The 24,883-nt window shown below is 40.3% G+C and overlaps 1 protein-coding gene across 1 annotated transcript in view; it reads left to right on the top strand.

Moving 5' to 3' along the window:
• Positions 1-24,883, top strand: part of hcn4 (hyperpolarization activated cyclic nucleotide-gated potassium channel 4) — a 118,541-nt gene that overhangs the window by 49,962 nt on the left and 43,696 nt on the right. Inside the window, exons 3-4 of the mRNA XM_047362542.1 lie at positions 10,551-10,712; positions 13,924-14,142. Coding sequence (XP_047218498.1) covers positions 10,551-10,712; positions 13,924-14,142 — 381 coding nt within the window. The remainder of the gene's footprint in view (positions 1-10,550; positions 10,713-13,923; positions 14,143-24,883) is intronic.

The raw sequence follows: 24,883 nt of genomic DNA, 5'->3' as shown, positions 1-24,883 counted from the left end.
CCCAAAGCTCACAGCAAAACTGTCTGTACTGGCCAACTCAGTAATTGTTGACTTCAGTGAGCTTGGAGAAATGTTTGCGTGACAAGACAAAAAATGCTGGAAAGAAAGATTGAAGGATGTGAGAATAGACCAATGCTAAAAGAGAATGGCAGATCATGACAGCCAGTCGTATCATAATGAAGCTTCACAGGACCAAGAATGCGAGTTTCCCCCAAATAGACAATGTGAGTTATACTTAAATGTTGTATTAAAAAAGAACAAAACCAAAATAAATCACATAATCAAAAGATCAAAAGTACTAATGTCCCCTGTATGCTTATTTGTTTCCAGCAGAGTAGCTGCCGACTCAGGCTGTGAGGTGTTCAGCCTGAGGAAAGAAACTCTCTTTGGCAGCAGATTTCTTTCCACTAGAGTCTATAGACATTAACCTAAAGGTAAATGTGTAGACAGTTTGTGTCCAGGATGTGTGGGATTGGCAGAGACGTTAGGTGCCCTTTCCCTGACCCTAGACTTGTACAAGTCAGGGATAGAGGGAAGGTCAGCCCTGATGATCCTCTCTGCAGATCAAATTGTTTGCTGCAGTTTGGAATTGTCCTGTTTTGTTGATGAGTCAAACCACACAGAGATGGATGAGCACAAAACAGACTGAATGATGGCAATGTACAAGATGATCAGTAGCTCCTGTGGAAGGTTGTACTTTCCGAGTTGACACAGGGGCTACAGTCTCTGCTGGGCCTTCTTCTGAACAGTGTCTATGTGTGATGACCACCTCAGGTCCTGAGAAAGGGTGGAAAATAAACCCAGCCAACTGATTTCAGAAGTCAAAGTTTTCAGTAAATCAAGTTTACCTCTGCACAATATAATGTCAGTATGAATACTGTTGTTCTGTGAAAGCCTCAGGGGTTTGTGAGAGAACATTAGTAAACAAACAGGATCATGAAGACCAATGAACACACCAGACAGGTCAGGGAAAGAGTTGTAGACAAGCTTAAAGCAGGGTTAGGTTGTAAGGCAATATTTCAGACTTAATTTGATACAACTCCAAATCAAGTTGTCATCAACCTCAACCAATTCTCTTTGGTCAGGCAAAGAAAGCATTATTCAGAGAAGCAGCAAAAAAGCCTGTTGAATCAGTCGACAAGACAGTGGTTATTTGTGTACACCACAAATCCATCCTCTATGCAACAGTGGCAAGATTACTTAATTCTTTAAAGAAATTCTTAAGAATTCCCCCTTTGGAGTTTACCACAATCAGTGTAAGGGACACAGCAAACATACGGGGAGGCTGGAAAATTCTGGAAGGTGAAGGTTCCTTTCAACATGATAACAACATTAAGTAGACATCAGCTGCAATTGAATGGTTAAAATCAAAGCTCAAAGTCCTAGCTATTAAACCAATTGAGATTCTTTGGCAAGAGTTGAAAACTAATGTTCACTGAAGACCCCATCTTCTCGAGATTAATGAATTTTAAGAAGGAGAATGAGCAAAATTTTCTCTCTACTATAGATGTGCAAAGATGGTAGGGAATAAACTTGCAGCTTTAATATGCCTAAGGCGATTATTTAAAGTATTGATTCAGAGGGGGCTGAATACACGTGCATGCTGCTGATTTATATTGGAAAAAACTGAATACCATGCTTCTGTGTATCATACTACTTTCTGTTGTTCTATCATGTAATATCCCTATAAAATGCATTGAAGATTGAGATTATAATAGACAAAATGCAAAAAAATGAAGGTATCAAAACTTTCAATAGGAACTGTAGTTAATGATACAATATGCAGCTAAATGAACTGAGATGCATGAAGTGTAGCTAGTTTAACACATCCTGTTTTTTTTTATTTTAAAAAAATATATCTCCATCAAAATTGCCAGTATTGATTATTGAGATGTGTGATGCTGCTCGCCCTAGTGGCTTTGTGCATCGGGTATGAAGAACCAAACAAAACTCTGAATTGCTGAAGTCCATGGTGTCCACAGAGAGAGCGAGTGAAGCGCCTTTCGTTTCCGCCCAGTAATTCCATACAAAATATTTAAATAAGGCAGATCGGCTAATCAGCTCCCCACTCAATGACCCATTACCTTAACTCAAGGACTGGTATTTCACAGATAAGCAAAACAGCAATAATAGACCTAATGGGCTATTATAGAGTTGACAATGAGGCTTTTCAGCTACATTGACAGCTCCTCGACACTTTGAATGAGCTTTGTGTGTTATGAATACCCACAATGGACTTGCTTAAAAAAAACAACTACTACATCCCAATATGTAATCTAGCACAACCCATTGTTGCATCCCTGTTTGAGGTGGAATCTGTGGGTTTTGTGATTTGAACCCTCCAGGCCTGTTTAGACAGATGATGGAAGGGTGTTCCCTGTGGTCCATTCCCAGGCCTGCTTCTCATTCTCCACATGTGCTTCGTCCACAGTGACAGAATGCATGAGTGTGGCATTTACCAAGAGGTATTTACAGTTGGAAATCTAACCTCTGGCATAAGTCTGCTCCATGAATTTACTATAACAGCACATGATTGAAAATAACACTAAGGCATGCATGAGTTTATACTGTTCTTGATCGTGTTTTTTATGAATGCCAGGGAACCTTTGTAAAGAGACAACCATAATGATTAGGACTTCCTTAAGCTGACCATAAGAATAAATATAGGAAATGTAGCTAATATGAACAAATTTTAAACCTTGGAACTTCATGCAAAAAACCAACACAAAGAAGTGTAAAGAAAATCATAGATGGTTTACTTTTGTTTTTACAAACAGAAATCTAACACTTTGATGTGCATTTGTATTATATTGTATGTACTGCCATGGCAATGGCATCCTGAGTAGATCTGCTGGCACGGTATACATGTTGACTAGGGTCAAAGTTGGCTTTTAGGCTGGTTTTGACGGGCTGCAGAATCACTCTAAAAGCACATCATTATCCTGTAGCTGTTAAGATCATTGTCGGTGGCAGGCTTTTTTGGCACAGGTACAATGGTAGAGGATTTCAAACAGGAAGGAAATTTGAATTGTGAAAGAGAGAAGTTTAAGTATTTGTGTGAAGACCACAGCATGTTGGTTTTCACAGTTCTGAAGCACCTTTACGGGTACTAAATTAATATGCTTCTTACTGCCATATTGATTTTTTTATTGGAGGAAACACAAACTTTTTAAACTTTATTGAACTATGAATGAATGATGTACTAGCATTAAGCACACCTGTCTCTCTTTTAGACGTGTTATCTGATAATATCTCTACAACATATATGATTCTCTGCAATATATATGAATAGAAGAATGCTATAATAGATAGACATTGTTGTGCAGAGATATTATAGCAGTTATTTTTCTTTCCATATAAAGTATCATCCAGAAACACAACGACAAAGGGAAGCATCCATCATCATTTTTTTAGGGTCTGAAAATTGTAACTTATTTTGTTTGGTTGCCTAAGTAGCTTACACCTTACATCTAGTTGAATCTAAAATGCTGAAAGATTTAATTTTAACCTCGTTATTTGTTCTGGTCCAAATCTAAACGGAGGCCGCAGTAAAGTTTGGTCTTTTGAAGCTCTTGAAGAAGATTGCAACATAGTTATATGATAATAATGAAAGATGATTCTTTCATAGCCAATTTAGTTTGTAGTATTTGGTTTACAAATTGTACATCAATACACCAACAAGGCTGGTCTGCATGTGGCCAACAGCAGCACAGCCTGTGAAAAAAGCCTAAGCCTAAGCATTTTCTGTCACAAACTGCTGTGTTTATGTCTGTACCCTCATCAATCAAAGCTTGCATGTGAATGCTGATGGTAATATAGCTATGCCCGCCTTGTGTTCTTATCAATTAAAAGAAAGTAGTAAGCAATCCATCATCATCTTTGTGCCGCCATGTTCGTTATTGCATTCCCTTGCAATGTGCATACACAAACTGCATGCAGATTGATGTTATTGTGGTTGTATTCACATGCAGGTTATGTTGTTACTGAAAGACACAAAAAACCTGTGCCTGAAAAAGACAAACTTCCTTTTTTACAACAAAAAGAGTGTTCCTGCAGTATTTGAACTGATTACAGCTTGTTGGGACCACAGCCATGGGTTTCAACACTAAAATTCCGGTACATACTTTCCTGGAACTTTTCAAAATAAAGTGCATTAACCTTCTTCCAGCACAGCCAGGAAAGGGGGTAACTGCGGACTTCCTGTGGCGCCATTACCCAAATAAAAGCCCCCACCTTTCCACAAATCTTTCTCTTCCACGCGGCCTTCCAGAGGAACCGGATAGGAGAGGAAAGCGCGCTGATGTCTTTTAAATTCAACTGTATCCAAAGCCATACGATCATCGATCATATGCAAAGTTAAGTAGATTGAAATACTGTCTGTTTATCCGGTATTTTCATTCATGAACGGGGAAATTAAGGTGTAAGAGTTGCTTACATTTTCTCTCCGAGGCCCCACAGAAGCAAAACTGTATCGAGGAGAGATCCCGGTGGAGAAGCTGTTTCTACAAGCCGAGCCGCAAGGACGGACTACGGCTTGCACTACCGTGTTACGGTACCGAACAGCCGCCCAGCCCTCCGGAGCTAACGCTATTGCTCACAGAGCGAACGCAGAGGTTAGCTGAAAACCAACCGCTTGTTGACTGTGGACGTTTATTCGAACTTCATCGCCCTTGGACAACGTTTACTCACCATGGTCAGAGGTTAGGTGTGGGCAGATTAACAGTTAGGATGAAATGATCTAAACGTTTTCATTCTATGAAGTTTGTTTTGTGGAACCTGGCGATCTTTAGTGCTAGTGGGCTAGCTACGGCACGCGCCGGTTCCGTGTTCTTTGTATGTTTTAAAGTTCAGATAAACTTTATTTAAAGGGTGGTTTTAACCAGAACATTGCTCATAACGCGCCGTCCGCGCTTATGCATTTTAACCCTGGTATTTTAAAGGTATGTGTTGATTTTGATGCTAAGCTATCTTCTAGCTTAGCACTTTAGCTAGCTTCTTTGTTAGCCCAACGGCCAGCCGGTAAGAACACGTGTGCTAGCATTAAGGCCAGTCAACAGAAAGGTTGTTAGTTTTCAAGCTAGTGAATAATAGTCCCTGAACATCATTTGCAAGAGTTGATAACTAAGTAAACACCATTAAGCCCCATTTCTCCAGAAAGATTTGGCTCTTTTCCAAAATACTCCCTTAATAATATTTCTTCAAATATTATTTTAATAAATAAAGGCAGTTAATTAGACACTGTTGAGAATCCAGGAGGTTGGTTTTATTCAGCAGATAATTATTTAAAACATTATTTTATTAAAATAATATTTAATCTGATCTTGCATTGTGAAGGGTTGTCTAAATGTTGCTGATTATTTTCTACTTAACTTCACTTCCAGATTCTTCAAGATAATCCTTGGTTCTCAAACATAAACATTGCATGGTAATGTTGCATCACTCTTTTTGGTCATGATTTCTAATCATCTTTAATCAACTTGTTTATATTGTACATAGCCCATTAGTCTTCATTATTCTTTAATTCTGCTTGGTAGTTTAGTTGGATTGTTTTAGCATAGTAAAGAGTTTGTTGATTGAAATATGTTTGACTTTGAGTTGACTTATTTTTGTTAATAAATTCTTGTATTTTAAGAAATTGTGTGAATTCATTCCATATATGTGCAGAGTTTATGCTGTTCAATAATGCCAGAGCTTGTCTCACACCTTTCTATTCTGTCCTAATACCATCGTCTTACTGGGCTGGTATTCACAGGACAATCCTTAACAGACCGGAATATTTAGATGTTGTTCTGGGTTCTTTTGTGAAACTCTTGAATGATTCTTTAATGAGTTCCTGGACTAAACACTATGAAAAGTTCACCACTGTTCCATGATTTCTCCATTCGGGGATAATGGTTCTCACTGTGGTTTGCTGGAGTCAACTTCATGTTGTCGGAGAGGCTCTATGAAAGAGAGTTCTTAATTCTAGGATTTAAACATGCATTTAGCTAATGAAAGTGAACTCAGCTTTTCAGAAAATGTGGTTAGTGACAGTTAATATTTGATGCAAGAAACGGTGTGGTTAAGTTCTCAAAATTGGCCAGGTTTTTAATATTTTCCCATTATAAACGTAAAAAATAAAATAAAAATATAAGCATCCATAAACAAAATACAAATAATGTTTATATTATTGTTTATCCAAGAATGTGTTATATATGTGGGGCCTATTTCCTCCTCGCCACACCCCGACACCGGTGGCTGGTGTCTCTGCCCGCTGGTGTATTTGTGGTTCTTGATGTTTGGAGCTGGGTGCTTTGGTGTGTGCTGGTTCACTCCTGATGGCTGTTTGCTGGGTCCTGGACTCCCTGGCTCTGTCAGGCCTCTGCTTGAGGGGTGATGTGCCCAAGGGTCTTGGGTCTCTGGGTCCATGGCTGCATCTGCTCCGGCATAGACGACTGCAGGGCCTGTGAGCTCGTCGCTGCAGCACCCTAGTATTCTCCTCATCCTTTTTCTCTGCTCTATTCTTTTCTCCTTCCCTCCTTTTTTTCTTTTTGCCCAACCTCTCTCTTTTTTTTTTTTTTTTTCTTATAAAGTATTTTTTATATTAATTAAGCGCAGCATTAGAGCGTTAGCCGTAATGCTCCACTTGTGAAAGTACAGTAAATCTCTTGGGCTTCTTCTCAGCACTCGGCCAACAATTCTGAATGCTGGACAAGAGGGTCCGCCAGGGATTTTGGGCCCATAAAAAGAAATCTTACTGGTCTTACTCAGGCATGGTTTATAATTTGTAAATAGTACAATTATATTTAGGTTTGACCCACTTCAGCCATTGTGGTACTTAATATTATTGTAGTTCAACTTGAGTTTTATCAACTTTTTCCTGCACTACTTCTTCGAAAACTCTCATTTCTCCTGGTCTCATGGCCAATCAGTGAACAGCAATCTGCTCATATCACATGTAGTCCCTATTCAGCCCTGGTCATACCTGCTTCGGAGCAGGGACGAAAAAAAGTTGGTATCTGTACGGGAAAAACAGCAATGGAAACACTCGCGAAGCGGGTGAGTGGAGTGGAGGCGGCCTAAAAGCCAGTGGAACGGGCATAACTGATGACCTACACTGCGAATCACATTGTCTCATCCACACTCCCAAACACACACACACATATTCAATTCAATTTAGTTTATGTATATAGCGCCAATTCACAACACATGTTTTCTCGAGGCACTTCACAACAGTCAGGTACATACATTCCAATTAATACTAACAATTGAACAGTGCAGTCGGAGTTAACTTTTTATTCAAATTGGATTCTTACAATGATACACAAGAAATGAGAGTCAAATCAACAGTTTTCCTATAGTAAGACAAAACTCTTCCCCTTCTTCCCAAATGAGCTTTTGTACATGAAGTCGGCATCATAGAACCACTGTAAGGAATGTAGTGGAATTCAGCAAGTGTAATATAGAGCGCTACACATAAAATGTGTTGGGCATCTCCCTTTCTAAAGGGTTAAACACAATGATTTGTCTTGCATCAAAAAAATATGCCTCTGTTATTTTTCCTTTTCCCAATGGGCATGTGCTGCTGAGAGAAGCTACAGCTTGTAGTGGCTTTACCGTTTATTTTTTTTCCAAGCATCAATAAAGAAAACTACACATGGCTGAAATCCAGTGATCTGTTATATGTTCTCACACACCTCAGGTCTGTCCAGTGTCTGTTAATTGCGAGAACTGATGTGTGCCAAATGACTCCCTGCATTGTAACAGCCCCGTGTTTTTTTTTTTTTTTTAGTCCAACAGCCAGTTAGTTGCGCAGACCATCTGTCCTCTTAAGTTATATTGTCAAGCTGGCTTACCTCACTTGGTGACTCAGAGGCGTAGTTTGACATTAACCCCACCCTACCTCGTCTTTTCAGAAATCACACAGACACGGACAGAAAGTGTCTTGGTCATGGCTTAAGGTGTTTTCTAAAACAGTAAGGCAAGATACACAAGAGAGCCAGAATTGATACAGTAAGAACATTATCTGTTCCATCCTTGACATCTTTAAAGCAATTAAAAACACAGTCAAAGTTTTCCATATTGACGGTCTGAATCTTAAGCTTTTGGTTCGGAATAGGCCTCAAAATGTATGATGCTAAATGCTGCATTTATTTAATTAAGGCTTGATATGTAAAAATCTTAAGTCCAGGAACAAAAGTATATATATCCAAAAAATGTGTTTTACACAGGAGCAAAGGTTTCTATAACTGGAAGAATATGTAGACCGTTTACAGGCACATTAAATCTCAAATGCATCCTTCCTTAAATCTAACTTACTGCTTTTATATAGAGAAGCATTTTTGTCTTAGAAATAGCTAAGACAAAATAGCTTTTTTTTTCTCCATAGATTTAAAAGGAGAGTGTGTTTCTTTTCCTGGCTGGAAATATGATTTCACAAATGAAAAATGTATCAGTGCACAAGATGGAGAGGGGCACTTCATGTTTTATTAATTTACCACTGAGGGAATTTAACACTTTAATGTTATGGAATTCCATTACAGCTCCTTGAGGAATTTAGACATCACACAACACAGTGGATTAGTGACAATAATGTATTTGTCTAAGTAATATAAGAGGTTGGCTGCCTGGAGAAACAAAAAACAAGTGTACATTTTCTATGCACTCAAACAAAAACTGTGGAAAATTAAGCAGTTCAAGTGTCTATAGTTCAAGTGTCCATTTCCCTGAAAGCACCTCTTACTGCATTGTAGTTTATTACCAGAAATAAATTAATGTGATTTAATGTTGCAGCAGTACCCACACTTAGAAACACTTGTGTCAGCCTTCACACGACCATAGAGAGAACACACAGTTGCTCGTTTACATCTTTGGGAATTCAGCTGGAAACAAAAAATAACCGAAACATTTACACACAAGGACTGAGATTAAACGCCTGTGGTGAGGACACCTTCTCCTTCCTTCATAACTATCACCTACTGCTGAGCAACAAAGTGAAGGTGGAATATCTCTTCTCACTCACAAGCCCTTTAAAGGCACGGAGTGGATTTTAATAAGAAGCAGAGGGGTTCGCAGTGCACCGTGTGGTCTTCAATGGGATTAAAAGCCTTTGAATGTTGTAGGCCATTAAAGTCTAGAAGTCCTGCAGTGTGTTATAAGCATGTTTATCACAAGGATTAACAAGCCTAGCGAAAGCAATCACCCCAGGAGCACATGCACCTCTACTTGTACTATTGTCAGGCTTTGCTGAGCAGCTGATGATAAGAGTGATTCAGCAGCCCTGGAAGGTAAAGCTGTGGTCCCAGAACTGTTTGCCCATCATCCCAAATGTACTCTCCACATCTGCTTTCACCAGCTCATTTTCTGTTGAACAGTTATTTTTTTCTACAGGTTAACTTAACCGTTGTTTAATTAAAGCATCAGCGGTCATCTGTAAAAATAGACCCAGAGGACATTATGTTGCTTGTTGAGATAGAAAAATAAATCTGGTTTAAAGTTGACAATGTTTTTCTTTTTGTTGTATTTCAACCAAAAATAATTTTTGTTGGAGGGGATTTTAGGCGATAGACCAATGTAAAGTAGAACATAATTATGTCTTGGAATAAAAATTATAGTGATTGCATACATCCTGGGATATTTCTCCCTCTGTCATTCTGGCTGCAGCCTTTAGCCAGAACGTTGTGTTATCAGATGAGTGCCAAATATTGGGTGTTTTGTCGCAAAACGCTCTCCTGGGTCAGCAGTGATGAGTAGCTGTTATTTACCCTGCTTCTGGCATCCAACTGGATATGCTGCCTCTTTTACTCTTCGGACCACCTTCATCCGCTCACTTCTGGTCAGTCCCATTGCTGTTGGTGGCTTTCAGGCTGATTGGGCAGGGAAACCTTTGCATCCTATCTCGACTAGGTATAATTCAGGTTTGCCAGCCTATATCTATGAAGTCCTGTATCAGACCTTTGTATCACTCATCACATACTTTCTCCTAAGGTACTGCAAGTCCCGCTACAATGATCTTACTTTCATGTGTGGAGAGGAGAACTGCATCAGGCCTTATGGTAGTATGAACATTGTTCATACTATCCTTGCTTTGTGAGGTTTGTTAGAGGACGTTAGTTTAACATGAAGCATTATGAAGAGAGGTCAGTGATAAGATTGTTTAAAACAGGGTCAGATTATCAAACGGTATTTGAGACCAGACGGATTCACGGATGCACTGTTGAATCCACCATCAGAAAATGGGAACATGACACAATTGCAAAGGCCCATGGAAACTCCGGTTTAAGAGGTGTACAGAAATAAAATATAGCAGAAAATTTCACACAGACTAGATAAAAAAGAAGACAAAAACAACATATTCAAAACCATGTGTCCTCTTCCTTTTTTTTACAAATATGCACTAATTCATCAGTCACTCAAAAATCCATAAAATACACTGGTGTTTGTGTTTCTAATGAGAAAAACATGGAGGATTCAAGGCAATAAAATACTTTTGCAAGGCATGATAACTTTACAGTGTACAGTGGGATTGACAGTCAGCTGTTTGACTCATATCCTGCCTTCATTTTTTTTAGATCTTCCACATGACCTATGACCTGGCCAGTGCCATGGTGCGGATAGTCAACCTCATCGGTATGATGCTGTTGCTCTGTCACTGGGATGGCTGCCTGCAGTTCCTGGTGCCCATGCTGCAGGACTTCCCAGCTGACTGCTGGGTGTCCAAAAATAAGATGGTGGTAAGTGCTCTTCCTGCACAGACTTGTATGCCCTGTTCAAATCAGATTACACTCAAGTCTTATCTTATCCATCACCTCCAGTAATTACTGCACTAAAACCCCTTTAGCTTCCTGGGAAAGACTGCAATGCATATCTATCATGTTAAACCCCAAATTAAATAGGTTTATCTGCTGCACTGGTAGACATTTATTTAATTTGTTGATGACTATATTTTTAGGAGCTCTAGACCATTTTGCGAGAATTTTGTGTTTCTGGAACATATATTTCTCAGTACCGGCAGCCCTTATTAATATAACCTTTACCATTGAGCTGTGCATGTGCTTGTGCCTGCACTTAGTTTTAGTTTCTAAATGTTTTTATAACATAAGAACATTTAGAAATATGTTAAGAAAAAATATAAGACTTGAAATGGAGCCTTTGCTAAAATCTGTCTAGTTAAAGAGCTCCTTTTAAGTAGTTTATGCATGTTCAGTGTCACTGCTGACAGCCCTATGTGAGCACTGAGTGTTATTTTTCAGGTTCTGTAATTAAAGATGAACAGGCCTCAATTTAAACAACATAGGTCCAAGTCTTATTCCATGGAAAAATCGGTATAGAAGAAGAAGACGGAAGGTCCAAGTCTTAAATAAAACAGGCTCCCTGACTGATAACTTACCAATACACATCAATATAAGAGCTATCATGGCCATCTTCAGGTCTTTGTGTAATGGAATAAAAGACTGCATAAGTGAATATGTGCCTTGGTGACATTTCTAGAAAGCATGTGCTGTCTGTTAGCTTGTTGCTCTCTGGCATTCGCTGCAGTGTCCACATATACCAATGGTATCTGTTTTAACCATCTTTTTCACAAAAATGAACATTGTATAGCTTATCCATCTAATCAAATCACTTTGTAAAGCAACATGCTCACTCAGGACAGTTCAGGGAGATCATGTTGATATTTTCGGCAGACGGATGTTAGATTTAGACCAGAAAAAACTCCCAGTTTAATGCAGGTGCACATCACAACATTGAATTGAATGTCATTGAAAGGTTGTTTTGTTTTGGTTATTCAATTCAGAGGGAAACTCATATATTAAATACTGTAAATTTATCACACACAAAGTGATATATTTCTGTTAAGCAGTGTCTCTTTAGCTGCTGTAGTTAAACTCCCTGTACCAGAACGGATGTCACATGGGTAGTTATGTCTCTCAAGGTATGATTGTGATTCACCACACCTCACTGGTTCCATGACAGGCTCGCTTGTTTCACTGAGTCTGCCTCGCTCATGTTCAAGCTGCACAATAGGCGCAAGTAGAAAACTTGTTCCCTTCAGATGTTTCAGACTTTATCTAATTTTGGTTGTACTTCCATTCATTTGTGCAGAGATTTGAAGTCAGGTGGGAGTTGCTGCTCAGGCACCGTTTCATCACTTGAGATCAGACTAGCAACTATTTAATTGGAATTACATAAAACTAAATTGCAGATTTTGTGTTAATCCAGTTTAATGCTCCTTTTTATTTGCCATGAGCACCATACACGTTTACCCAGAGATTGATTACCCAAGTCAACTTGCTGGAAATTATATTAAAAACTAGAAGACGGGATAGATAAACACATACACATACAGAGTAATGTAATATTGGTCTAAAACAATCAAAAAATAATAACATGTTAATTTTCTTGTAATAAATACTGGTGAAAAATCTATACAACTTGTTTTAGATGATTGTTAAGATGTATTATATTTTGATTAGATTAAGCATTTTCTTACAACCTTACCTCATTTTCTTTAACCATTTATGGTAGTGGCCTTCATAACAGGCTTTGCACATCTGATTTTTATTATTTTATGATTTTGTGAAATTACATAATTCGAATCCCTGAACCAAAATGTAGAACATGCAATTTAGCATGCTTTTTTCAGACGTTGCTTGAATGACAGAAACAAAGCAAGAGAACTGATGTTAATTACCAAGGGAGTGTGTTAAAAAATATTTGTCCTTTGTGATGGATTCCAGACAAGGACCTAAACCTATAACCACTAGTCTGGCATTATATACACATGTGATGTTATGAAATTTTAATGTATTTTATTTTTGTGTTTTTGGAAAAAAAAAAATCATTAATTCAAATGTACTATGCACATTTAGACTTAGACACCAAAGTAGCTTAAATCTACTAGTAAATTCAAAGATATGAGTCTGGAAATGTGTAAAATATGAAATGAAAATTATGAAGGAAGCTCTGAACAAAACGCTGTTATTATTTCAGTACATATTTCAGGTTAATAGTTAATATTTGCATTTATGTCTAGAATGTGCATTTTATAAGCAAACAACATTTTCCCATCAAACCTTTTAACTTTTTTGGGAAATATGAACGTATCTTTTAAATGTAAAGAAATATCACTTTTGGAAATGGCTTCAAATGGCACGCCTTTTCATAGGTTATTTTCATGTTGCTATATTTGGAGTATATTGTAGAAATCAACTGTTATCATACATGTTTTCAGAATTTATAGCGCTTATCATATTTAGGTACTTAGAAAGGTTTTGTGTCACAGACTAATTATTTCTAAATATGTCTTTCTGATCTTCTGAAAGGGAGTGCTGATAGGCTCAGTCCTTTTAAGTTCAATTCACATTTTTTGAAGATTTATTTTAAAGATAACTCCCCCGTTGTCTTGCATAGACCATCATTTGACTCTTACCATTTTTAGCTAAGCAATGATAAAATTGCTGTCTGTCTTTGCTTTTCCTCAGTGGAAATGAGTTTGAAAGCAATTTGGACATGTCACACCCAGGAGAGAGTTAATATTGATTTACCATGAACAACCATTGGGATTCAAAGGAAATAGGGGCAATTTATCAACAAATGAGAAAACTCACACAAAAATCTAATTTTTCTAAGTACCTATGCTACTTTATCGCATGTGAGCCTGCAGTGTCTCTCTCTCTCTTTCTGCCCATTCAGGCTTCTGCCCAAACATCTGCTGGCTCCAAATGTTTGCATATTGTTAAGTCTGTATTACCCTGGCAGCTGCTCTCCACTGAACTAAAATCTTTGAAAGTTGCAGCCGCCAGTAGCTCTGTCCCAAGTGAGAGTAGCTGTGATGTTAAAACTGACCTTTCATGTGCAATCAATGCCATCATTTGAGACAGCCCAAGCCAGGAGCTGTTTTAATGTATTCAACCTAGCTCACCTGTCCTGTTCTGTTTCATTTAGAACGACACGTGGGGACAGCAGTACTCTTACGCACTTTTCAAAGCTATGAGCCACATGTTATGCATTGGGTACGGCATGTACCCCCCAGTGGGCATGACAGACGTCTGGCTGACCATTCTTAGCATGATTGTGGGCGCTACTTGTTACGCCATGTTTGTGGGCCACGCCACTGCACTCATCCAGTCTCTGGACTCATCTCGGCGCCAGTACCAGGAGAAGGTGAGTCAAAATTACTTAATTTGCATTCTTGTAGTAGTAAACATAGATTTATCTTTTGCATTCTTATTCCATATTTTTTGGACTATAGAGGTCTACTTTAGAACTCGATCATAGCCAGAATGCAACATTTTGTGTGTTTGCTTCCTTTGAAAAAATCATTTGCTACCAAATGTAACTGATATATAGTGCATTTCAAATTATTCATAACCCCTTAACCTTTTTCACATTTTGACATGTTACATACAAAGACCTATTTGTTTTTGATTAGGTATTGATATCATAGACCAACACAAAGTAGTGAAGTGAGGGAATGCCCATCACTGTTTTCAGGTTTTTAGTAATAAAATTGAATTGAATTGAATTGAATGGAGTTGAATTGAATTGACTGAATTGAAAATCACAATCATGTGCTTCTTTGTGTTGGTCTATTGCATTAATTCCAAGTAAAATATTTTTGTAGTTGTAGTCAGACAAATAGAGGAACAGTGGTATGAATACTTTTACAAAGCACTGTATAAATTGTGCAATGGAGTATGCTGTTTAAATAGATCATCATATAATTACTAGTCTGTTCTGAGTTTATTTCTTCTGCTATAATCTTTAAAAGTAACTAAACTCAAAACCAAAATATTGTCTTTGAAGACACTCCAACAAGCATATAAAGGACTGGGGCTAAAATCTAAGGACACAATTCATTGGTGTGAGACAGTTTTTACGGAGACCAAAAAAAGGTTCTGATGGCTGGCTGTGAAGACCCTAACGTGTTCCATAGTGACATGCCCTCTGTAGGCCCAGCATGGGCAATAATGAGCTGAGCTCTAGGCTCCCTCAATGCCCACTCTCTGTGGCGAGGTGCAGACAAGAGAGACTGACCTCTAGAGAATGGAGGCAGAGGCTCGAGAAATCTCACCTAAATGAAAGAGGGAGAGTGGGAGTGAAAGAGTGCAGGAAAAAGAGCCAGACACACAGCAAATTAGCTGATGTGACAAGTGTGTGGTGGTACATGTTCGAAAGGAGACTATGTCTACTGGAAAAATGCGCTCATCACAAATACAATATGAGATAATGGATTATTATTTTTTTTTTTTTACAGTTACAAGGAAAGAAATTGCATAGGAAATCAAATAAATGGGTTAGGGACTTAGGATGGATATGTTTAATGAGAGTGGTACAAAACAAGCAAGCAGCTCAATATACTACTAATGCCAGCTCCTCTGCTCAGAGATGCCTGTCTACCATAATAACTGAACAGCTGGCCTGTCTCAGCACCAGTCTGTTTGGGCTGATGACCCAGTGGCTTACATTCCCAGGTTTAGAACCCTAACAAGCCTTAAAAAGACAGAAAACAACCTCATGCATGCTCCTTCACAGAGTGTGTGTATGCAGAAAAGTAATTTCTGCAGAATGCAATTAATTTTTAAGATTGTGGACTCTCTTTTTTACAGATCTCAGTGATACAACACAATGAAGCTCTACAATGTCATTTCCTGCTTATTACTATCTATGTTCATCTTTAATGCTCTTTAGTCTCAAACCTTCAAAGATACTTCGTGACCCCTCCCTCAGCTGTGTGACAGTGGTTCCTCTTCTTGCTAAAGATGTCCCTCTGCTTTTCCATCTTAGACAATCCCTGGAGTACTGATAAAACAGGTGGCATTTTTCAAAAGTCCACTAAGCAGCCATTTCAGGGACAGGTGCTTCTGTCTGCAGGAATTTAGACTGCAGAGGAACCTGCTGAGTGAACACCCAGCACAGGTTTCAACAGCCTACGGTATACAAGGTTATAATGCACACCTGTTTGTTTGAGTGAGCCCACACACATTTATTATTAATAAATAAATTGGACTTTGTTAGGATTTTATTAGCATTTTGAAAACACTGATTATATCTTTGTAACCATTGATAAACCTGACGCAATGTTCATATGCCAGCACAGCAACATCAATATTTATGATTCTTCTTTGAACAAACACACGTCTTTGTGACAGTGCATGTGTTTGAGTTGATCTATTATCTCAGCACACACAACAAAGTATGAGTGTTTATGATCTGACCCACAGTCTTACCATTTAATCGAAGTACAAGGAGGCTGCTATACTGACTTGAAATATCATATAATAAGAGAAGACAAATAACCTTTTCACACTTTTTCACATTACCACCACAAACTTCAGTCTGTTATTGAGATTTCTTTTGTGGTAGTCCAAACAAAGTAGCACATAAATGTGAAGTGGTAGGAAAATAATACATGGTTTTCAGATGAATCCTAGTTAGCAAATACAGAGTCCACCTGTGTGCAATCTCACATATCTCAGTATAGATATAGCCGTCATGTGAAGACCTCAGACGTTTGTTAGAGAACATTTGTAAACAAACAGGATCATGGGAGAAAATTAACACATTGTAAATGTGTTAGTTTTGTAAACAGGTAAAACACTGTTGTGGGTAAATACTATGGGGTTAAAGGAGAGATTGGACAGGCTAAATATAGGGCAGTAGTTAAGTAATACCTGCCAGGGGCTGCAAAAGACTCATGACTGAGGTGGAGGTTAACCTTCCAGCAGGGCAACAGCCCATGACATATAATCAGAGCTGCAGTGGAATGGTTTAAATCAAAGCAGATTGATTTAGTTGGGCCATTCAAGTCCAGATCTAAATCTAGATGAGAATCTTTGACAAACTTGAAAATTGGTGTTCATAGGTGCTTTCCATCCAATCTGACCTAGCTTGATCTGCAGTATTTTAAAGAAGAATGTAGAAAAATGTCTTTAGATGTGCAGAACTGGTAGTGACATACCCCAAAGACATGCTGTTGTGACTGCAATCAAAGCTTTTGTGACAAAGTATTGACTCATGGTGTTGGATAAAAATGCACATGACACCAGAAAATAGAAAAACATATATTGCTGTATGAGAAAAAACAAATTTATGAAGATACTTTGTTTCAAAAAATGTTAAATAACACAAAAAAAATCTTTTAAATTACCTGACTGATTTTATACAATGTGCCGTTTTGAATTTAGTTCCCACAACGTTTTAATGTCTAAATGTGCAGTCAAGTCAACCCCTGGATAGTTGCAAATTATAAATGTCAGTACATTACAATGCCTGTTAGTAAATTACACTAGCAGGAAATTGCCATTTTTTTTCTCTGGTTATTTATGAGTTGAAAGGAAGCTTCAGATTTTTATATGGAAGCCATTTATACCCATGCTGTTTGCCATAATGTGTATATTATGCCATAATGTATATACCATATACAGGGGTTGGACAATGAAACTGAAACACCTGTCATTTTAGTGTGGGAGGTTTCATGGCTAAATTGGACCAGCCTGGTAGCCAGTCTTCATTGATTGCACATTGCACCAGTAAGAGCAGAGTGTGAAGGTTCAATTAGTAGGGTAAGAGCACAGTTTTGCTCAAAATATTGAAAAGAACACAACATTATGGGTGACATACCAGAGTTCAAAAGAGGACAAATTGTTGGTGCACATCTTGCTGGCGCATCTGGGACCAAGACAGCAAGTCTTTGTGATGTATCAAGAGCCACGGTATCCAGGGTAATGTCAGCATACCACCAAGAAGGATGAACCACATCCAACAGGATTAACTGTGGACGCAAGAGGAAGCTGTCTGAAAGGGATGTTCGGGTGCTAACCCGGATTGTATCCAAAAAACATAAAACCACAGCTGCCCAAATCACGGCAGAATTAAATGTGCACCTCAACTCTCCTGTTTCCACCAGAACTGTCCGTCGGGAGCTCCACAGGGTCAATATACACGGCCCGGCTGCTATAGCCAAACCTTTGGTCACTCATGCCAATGCCAAACGTCAGTTTCAATGGCGCAAGAAGTGCAAATCTTGGGCTGTGGACAATGTGAAACATGTATTGTTCTCTGATGAGTCCACCTTTACTGTTTTTCCCACATCCGGGAGAGTTACGGTGTGGAGAAGCCCCAAAGAAGCGTTCCACCAAGACTGTTGCATGCCCAGAATGATGGTTTGGGCTGCCATATCATGGCATTCCCTTGGCCCAATACTTGTGCCAGATGGGCGCGTCACTGCCAAGGACTATCGAATCATTCTTGAGGACCATGTGCATCCAATGGTTCAAACATTGTATCCTGAAGGCGGTGCCGTGTATCAGGATGACAATGCACCAATAGACACAGCAAGACTGGTGAAAGATTGGTTTGATGAACATGAAAGTGAAATTGAACATCTCCCATGGCCTGCACAGTCACCAGATCTAAATATTATTGAGCCACTTTGGGGTGTTTTGGAGGAGCGAGTCAGGAAACATTTTCCTCCACCAGTATCACGTAGTGACCTGGCCACTATCCTGCAAGAAGAATGGCTTAAAATCCCTCTGACCACTGTGCAGGACTTGTATATGTCATTCCCAAGACAAATTGACGCTGTATTGGCCGCAAAAGGAGGCCCTACGCCATACTAATAAATTATTGTGGTCTAAAACCAGGTGTTTCAGTTTCATTGTCCAACCCCTGTATGTATGGTCCAGAACTTCAATGTGTTAAATCATAGTTGAAGCATAACCCACCAAGGAAAAGCCAGCTGGTAATAGCACAAACTGACTTGCACCATAGTCCCAATGGTGTCACGTAGAAAGAGTGGTGTGATGGGGGATCACTAATGAGCCAAGCAGAACCATTGCCAATGTAATGCCTCCTTCTGGGTTGGATGTGACAGGGGTTGTGTATTCATTCGTTTCAAATGAGGCGTAACAAAAATAGAAGATAAAGCTCTTACGACTATATGGCCAAGATGAGAGACCATCTGTCCTGCCGGCATGCAGAGGTGATATCCAGGTTACTTTTATATTTAGATGGGAAAGGTTTCAATAAAACCCCTGTGAGGGACGATTACAAGGTAAGCCAGCCTGTAAAGGATTCTCACAAGTGTACAGATGGCGGAAAGAAAAGGTAGGGAAAATAGCTCTTTCTTTTAAAGATAGGGAAACTTCATCTCAGAGCTGAAATGAATAGAATTCTATTAAAATATAACACAAAGTGATAAGTGTCTCAGGCTTTCAGAATCAAGCAAGCAGAGTTAAATGAACTATTTTGAATGAGGCAGCACGTTATGTATTAAACAAGGCAGAAATCCAATCACTCAAACATCTTGATGGAGATGAGGTGTGGCCCACACTGAGATGAAAAATCACTTTAATAAATCGATTTTCACCCTGCTAAACAAATAATACTGTCACAATTCCAACAGAGGAGTTATAAAGCTTGTACTTTCTGCTTGTTTGCAACTCACTTTCTTTCACTTGAATCTGAACTAATTTAAGTTAGGGCAAAAATGTATCTTAAAAAAGGATACAAACATTGAACTGTGATTGGTTTAGGCTTCGCATAAAGTGATTTTACTGTGGAATCTTATTTTAAACTTATTACTTATTTTAGGTGACTTCAATTTTTTAAATATATTTTGTCCGTGGATATTTTTTCTTACACATCTGAAAGGTTCAGCATAAAGTGTGTTTAAATTGGTTGAAGTCAGGGCTTTGGGAAAGCATTTCCTTAAGCTTAATATTAGCCTGCTTTATTCTTGTTTCATTCCAAAACAAAAGTTTTGATGTGTGTTTGGGATTGCTTTCCTGTTCAAATACCTCCTCCCACTTGTCACAATGGGAGTAAGCTTTTTGATCAAGTCTGTGTGCATCAGGCTCTGCAACCCAGCTCCTCCCACCAATGAACTTGCAGCTCCAGTACGGACAAAAAAAAAAAAAAAACACCACACAGACAACAAAGCTCCAGATCCCTCACACTTGTGTCCATATTTCAACTATATCACTCAGACCGACAACCTCAGATGAAATGTGATTGGTTGAGACATTCAGGAACAACCAAAGGAACCATCAAGGCTCAAGCCAGCCAGGAACATAAACCTGTGACAACACCTGTCTCACTGCCCACTGTTAAGGATGTTTCAGTCCAATAGACTGAGACAGTGCTGACCAAGAAAGAAGCAACTGCTCCAAAATCAACATATTAAAGCCTGACTAAAAATTTCAACTACTCACACAAAAATGCCATCAGAAGAAGAGTTTCATTGTCAGATGAGACAACAACTAGATTTTTTGGGCTCAACAATGAGAACTGTGTTTTCAGAAGGTGGGACTCAGAATTCAAAGATCAGGACTCAATTCACAGAACACTGCAGTTACTGTCAAGCATGGAAGCAGCAGCATCATACTGTGGGGGTGTTTCACAGTCAGGGGTGCCTACAAGTGGATAGAATACTGAAGAGGAAGGACTACAGCTAAATTCCTCAAATTAATGGCTGACCAGTTAAAATGTCACATTATTAATTATTTCAATTGGACAATGATTCCAAACAAATATAAAAACTACATTTGGAAAACGTAAACTAATATTAAGCTTTTGGAGTGGCCTCCCCTAAAACCCCTAACTTCAGTCTGCCTTCATGATATTCAATCCAGGTTTACAAAACAGGAGTCTCACCTTAATGCCCTGGTGGTGGATTGTAATGCTTCTCATTTGCAAGCCTATTTTCTTGTTGATACAGTACATTCTTACACACGTTGAATGAGAAAATTTGTTATATTTTATTCAAACATCTATTAGTCTTTATTAACAAAATATGTGCTTTTAAAAAATTAAATGAAATTGAGATGTTAAACCTATAATGCAACACACCATTTGGATGCAGGTATTTTTAAGACAGCTACTTCTTTAACAGGTTAGCACTCCCACTCCCAAACCTACTGTATCAAATACTTTGCCTGCCTTATGTTCTTTTCAAAGATCTATGTACTGCAGATGCAAGTGCCACTTTTAAGTGTCCAAGGCTGTGCACAGATTCTAAGTAGTATTTAAAGGAGTGCAAAGTCGAATTTTAAAAATATTTACAGTAAGTAAAATAAGACAAAAGCTGGTTATTTTTTTATGAAAGTTTAATACTCATACATTAACAAATAACTTACAATACCATATACCAAAATAGAAATGGCAATACATCGTACTCGTACTTGTCGTCTTCCGCTTCATCCGGGACCGGGTCGCGGGGGCAGCAGGCTTGGTAGAGACACCCAGACGTCCCTCTCCCCAGACACCTCCTCCAGCTCGTCCGGGGGGGATCCCAAGGCGTTTCCAGGCCAGCCGAGAGACATAGTCCCTCCAGAGTGTCTTGTGCCATCCCCTGGGCCACCTCCCGGTTGGGCGAGCCTGGAACACCTCCTGAGGAAGCAGTCCCGATGCCCGAGCCACCCCAGCTGGCTCCTCTTGATGTGGAGGAGCAGTGACTCTACTCCGAGCTCCTCCACGATGGCCGAGCTCCTCACCCTATCTCTAAGGGAGTGCCCGGCCACCCTACGGAGGAAGCTCATTTCAGGTGCTTGTATCCAGGATCTTGTTCTTTCGGTCATGACTCAAAGTTCAAGGCCATAGGTGAGGGTAGGAATGTAGACCGACCGGTCAATCGAGAGCTTCACTTTTTGGCTCAGCTCTCTCTTCACCACAACGGATTGGCACAACGTCCCCATTACTGAGACAGCTGGACTGATTCGTCTGCCGTTCTCCCGATCCATTCTTCCCTCACTTGTGAACAAAACCCCAAGATACTTGAACTCCTCCACTTGAGGCAGGAACTCCCCTCCAACCTGAAGAGGGCAAGCCACACTTTTCTGATCTAGAACCATGGGCTCAGATTTGGAGGAGCTGATCTTCATCCCAGCAGCTTCACACTCAGCTGCAGACCGCCCCAGCGCATGCTGTAGGGTTTGGCTAGAGGGGGCCAGCAAGACCACGTCATCTGCAAAAAGAAGGGAGGAAATCCACTGGTCCTTAAACCAGACCCCCTCCGGCCCTTGACTGTGCCTAGAAATCCTGTCCATAAAAGGCACCGGGAACAGATCCGACTTAGTGCCGGCAATGCGGACCAAACTCCTGCTCCGCTTCTACAGAGACCGGGTGGCCCTAATAAAGGGCCCCCGACTCCATACTCCTGGAGCACCTCCCACAGGAGACCACGAGGGACACAGTCGAATGCCTTCTGCAGGTCCACAAAACACATGTGGACCGGTTGGGCAAACTCCCATAAACCCACAAGTACCCTGCAGAGGGTGCAGAGCTGGTCCAGTGTTCCATGGCTGGGACGAAAACCACACTGCTCCTCCTGAAGCCGAGGTTCGACTATTGACCAGACTCTCCTCTCCAATATCCTGCCGTAGGCATTACCAGGGAGGCTGAGGAGTGTGATCCCCCTATAGTTGGAATACACCCTCCGGTCACCCTTCTTATGAAGGGGTACCACTACCCCAGTCTGCCAGTCCAGAGGAACTGGCACGCGTTGTTGAAGACGCGTGTCAACCATGACAGCCCCACAACATCTCATGACAAGTCAACCTCAAGACTTGAGGTTCAGGGCGGATCTCATCCACCCCCGAAGCCCTGCCACTGCGGAGCTTTTTAACCACGTCGGTGACTTCAGCCTGGGTGATGAAAGAGTCCAAACCTGAGTCCCCAACCTCTGCTTCCACCAGGGAATGCATGACAGCAGGATTGAGGAGATCCTTGAAGTATTCCTTCCACCGCCTGATAATGTCCCCAGTTGAGGTCAGCAGCTCCTCACCCACATTGTAAACAGTGTCGGCGAAGCACCGCTTCCCCCTAATGAGGCACTGGATGGTTTGCCAGAATTGCTTTGAGGCCAACCGGTAGTTCTTCTGCATTGCCTCACCGAACTCCATCCAGGCCTGAGTTTTTGCGTCTGCCACGGCCCGGACCTTCCCCTGCAGAGGCAGGGGAAGGTCTCATCCACTGGGGTAAACCTCAACACGAGATGGCTGAGCTGGGGGGCAACAAGCAAACCCACCCCAGCCTGCCACATCTCCCCGTGGCCCACTCCAGAGTAGAAGAAATTCCAGCCCCTCTTGGGGAGAAGGGTTCTGAAGCCCAACTATTTCTAGTCAATATCTCTCTACCTCCCGCACAAGCTCAGCAGGCACCTCCCCCCCCCCAGCGAGGTGATGTTCCATGTCCCAAGAGCCAACCTAAGCGTCCGGAGATCGGGCCGCCGAGGTCTCCACCTTCGTCTGCCGCCCAATCCTCTTTGCACCGGCCCCTCATGGTCCCTCCTGCAGGTGGTCGGCACACTGGGGGATGACTTTGCGTCTCTCGCTTGGGCTTGGCCTCGCCGGGTCCCACGAGGAGCAACCCAGCCACCAGGCGCTCTCCGATGAGTCCCGACCCCAGGCCTGGCTCCAGGGTGGGACCCTGGCTCCGCGGTACCAGGCAACATCACGTGCCTCAATTTTGTGGTCCTCATGAAGGTGTCTTGAACCGCTCTTTGTCTGACCCGTCACCTAGAGCCTGTTTGCCATGGGAGACCCTACCTGGGGCATTTAAGCCCCAGACAAAATAGCCTCTAGGATCATTCGAGCACTCAAACCCCTCCACCACGGTAAGGTGGCAGTTCAGGGAGGGGACTGCAATACATGTATAACTTAATTTGTACTTGAATATAATGTACTTGTTTTTACTCAAAGCAACGCAATTTAAATCTGATATTTTCTTACACCTCTGTTTTAGGCCAGTTATAATCACAAACATTTTTTCTACTTACTAAATGCCTGAATATAGACAGCTTTTTTAATTTCCTTCAATGTCAGAGGTTGAATTAAAATTACTATGTCATTAGGCTATTAGGGAAAACCCAAATAACAATGTCATAGTTCTGTCAACGTCTGATCGGTTTATTCACAACATCTGAGTTAATTTGAGACACACCCATAGATGTAATTTCTAGTAACACGGCAAACAAAATAAATTCATATTCAATAAATTAGAATATGCATTCTGATGAGGCTCCTTTAAGCAGATACCAAACTTTACTTTTCATTAAGCCCACATTTCTCTATTGAAAATGTATATTGGTCTGACAAAGCCCTGATCTCATTCACACAGAGGTGAAAAGGTTGGAAAAATAAGGCAACCTTCAAACCTGACTCAGTTACAGTAGTTCTGGGAGGTGGAATGGGCCATAATTTTAGCAAAATAAGTTGTGTTTGGATACCCCAAAAAGGTTTAAAAGACAATTTTACCAAATACTAAGGAAATATATGTAAACGTCTGATTGTGGCTCAGTAGTCCTGCAGCCGGAAAGCTGGTTTGATTCCATTCTCCCCCTGCCACATGTTACAAGGCACTTAACCCCAAGTTGCCTACTCATCTGCGTATTGGTGTATGAATGTCTGTGCATTTGTGAGTGTGATTGGGTGAATGTAAATGTGTAAAATGCTTTGAGTGGTTGGTATGTCTAAAAAAGTGATATATAAATTCAGTAAATTTACCATTTGTGTTTTCCTCACTTCCTTTTTGTATATTTATGTCTTGCCATATTCAGTTCATTTGCCTGTGTTCATTATTGTTAAGAAGATGTTTCCAAACTAGCTCATTCCTTTTTGTTATTTCCTTAGCTTATTCCTGTGTTCTGTTCTTTGAGCTTTTCAGTGTTCAGTGTTAGTTTCTGGTTTTCATTTGTTCATCAGTGGGTTCTTCCATTATTCCATTGCTCCATTACTCTACCTTTCCTTTCTCTGTTTTTCTGCCTGTGCTTGATGACCTGGACTCCCTGCAAGTTTCCATTTAGGTTCTCCTTATTTTCACCATTAAAGCACTCAGTTTAACCAATGCCTACATCAGCACGTCCTGTCTCAACCTACAATCATGCCATTGTCAGGCAAGGGCTGAA

This window comes from Girardinichthys multiradiatus, chromosome 4 (assembly GCF_021462225.1).
Source record: "Girardinichthys multiradiatus isolate DD_20200921_A chromosome 4, DD_fGirMul_XY1, whole genome shotgun sequence".
Classification (NCBI taxonomy): Eukaryota; Metazoa; Chordata; class Actinopteri; order Cyprinodontiformes; family Goodeidae; genus Girardinichthys; species Girardinichthys multiradiatus.
Note: the sequence above shows the minus strand (reverse complement) of the source record. Positions and strands in the feature narration are given on the sequence as shown.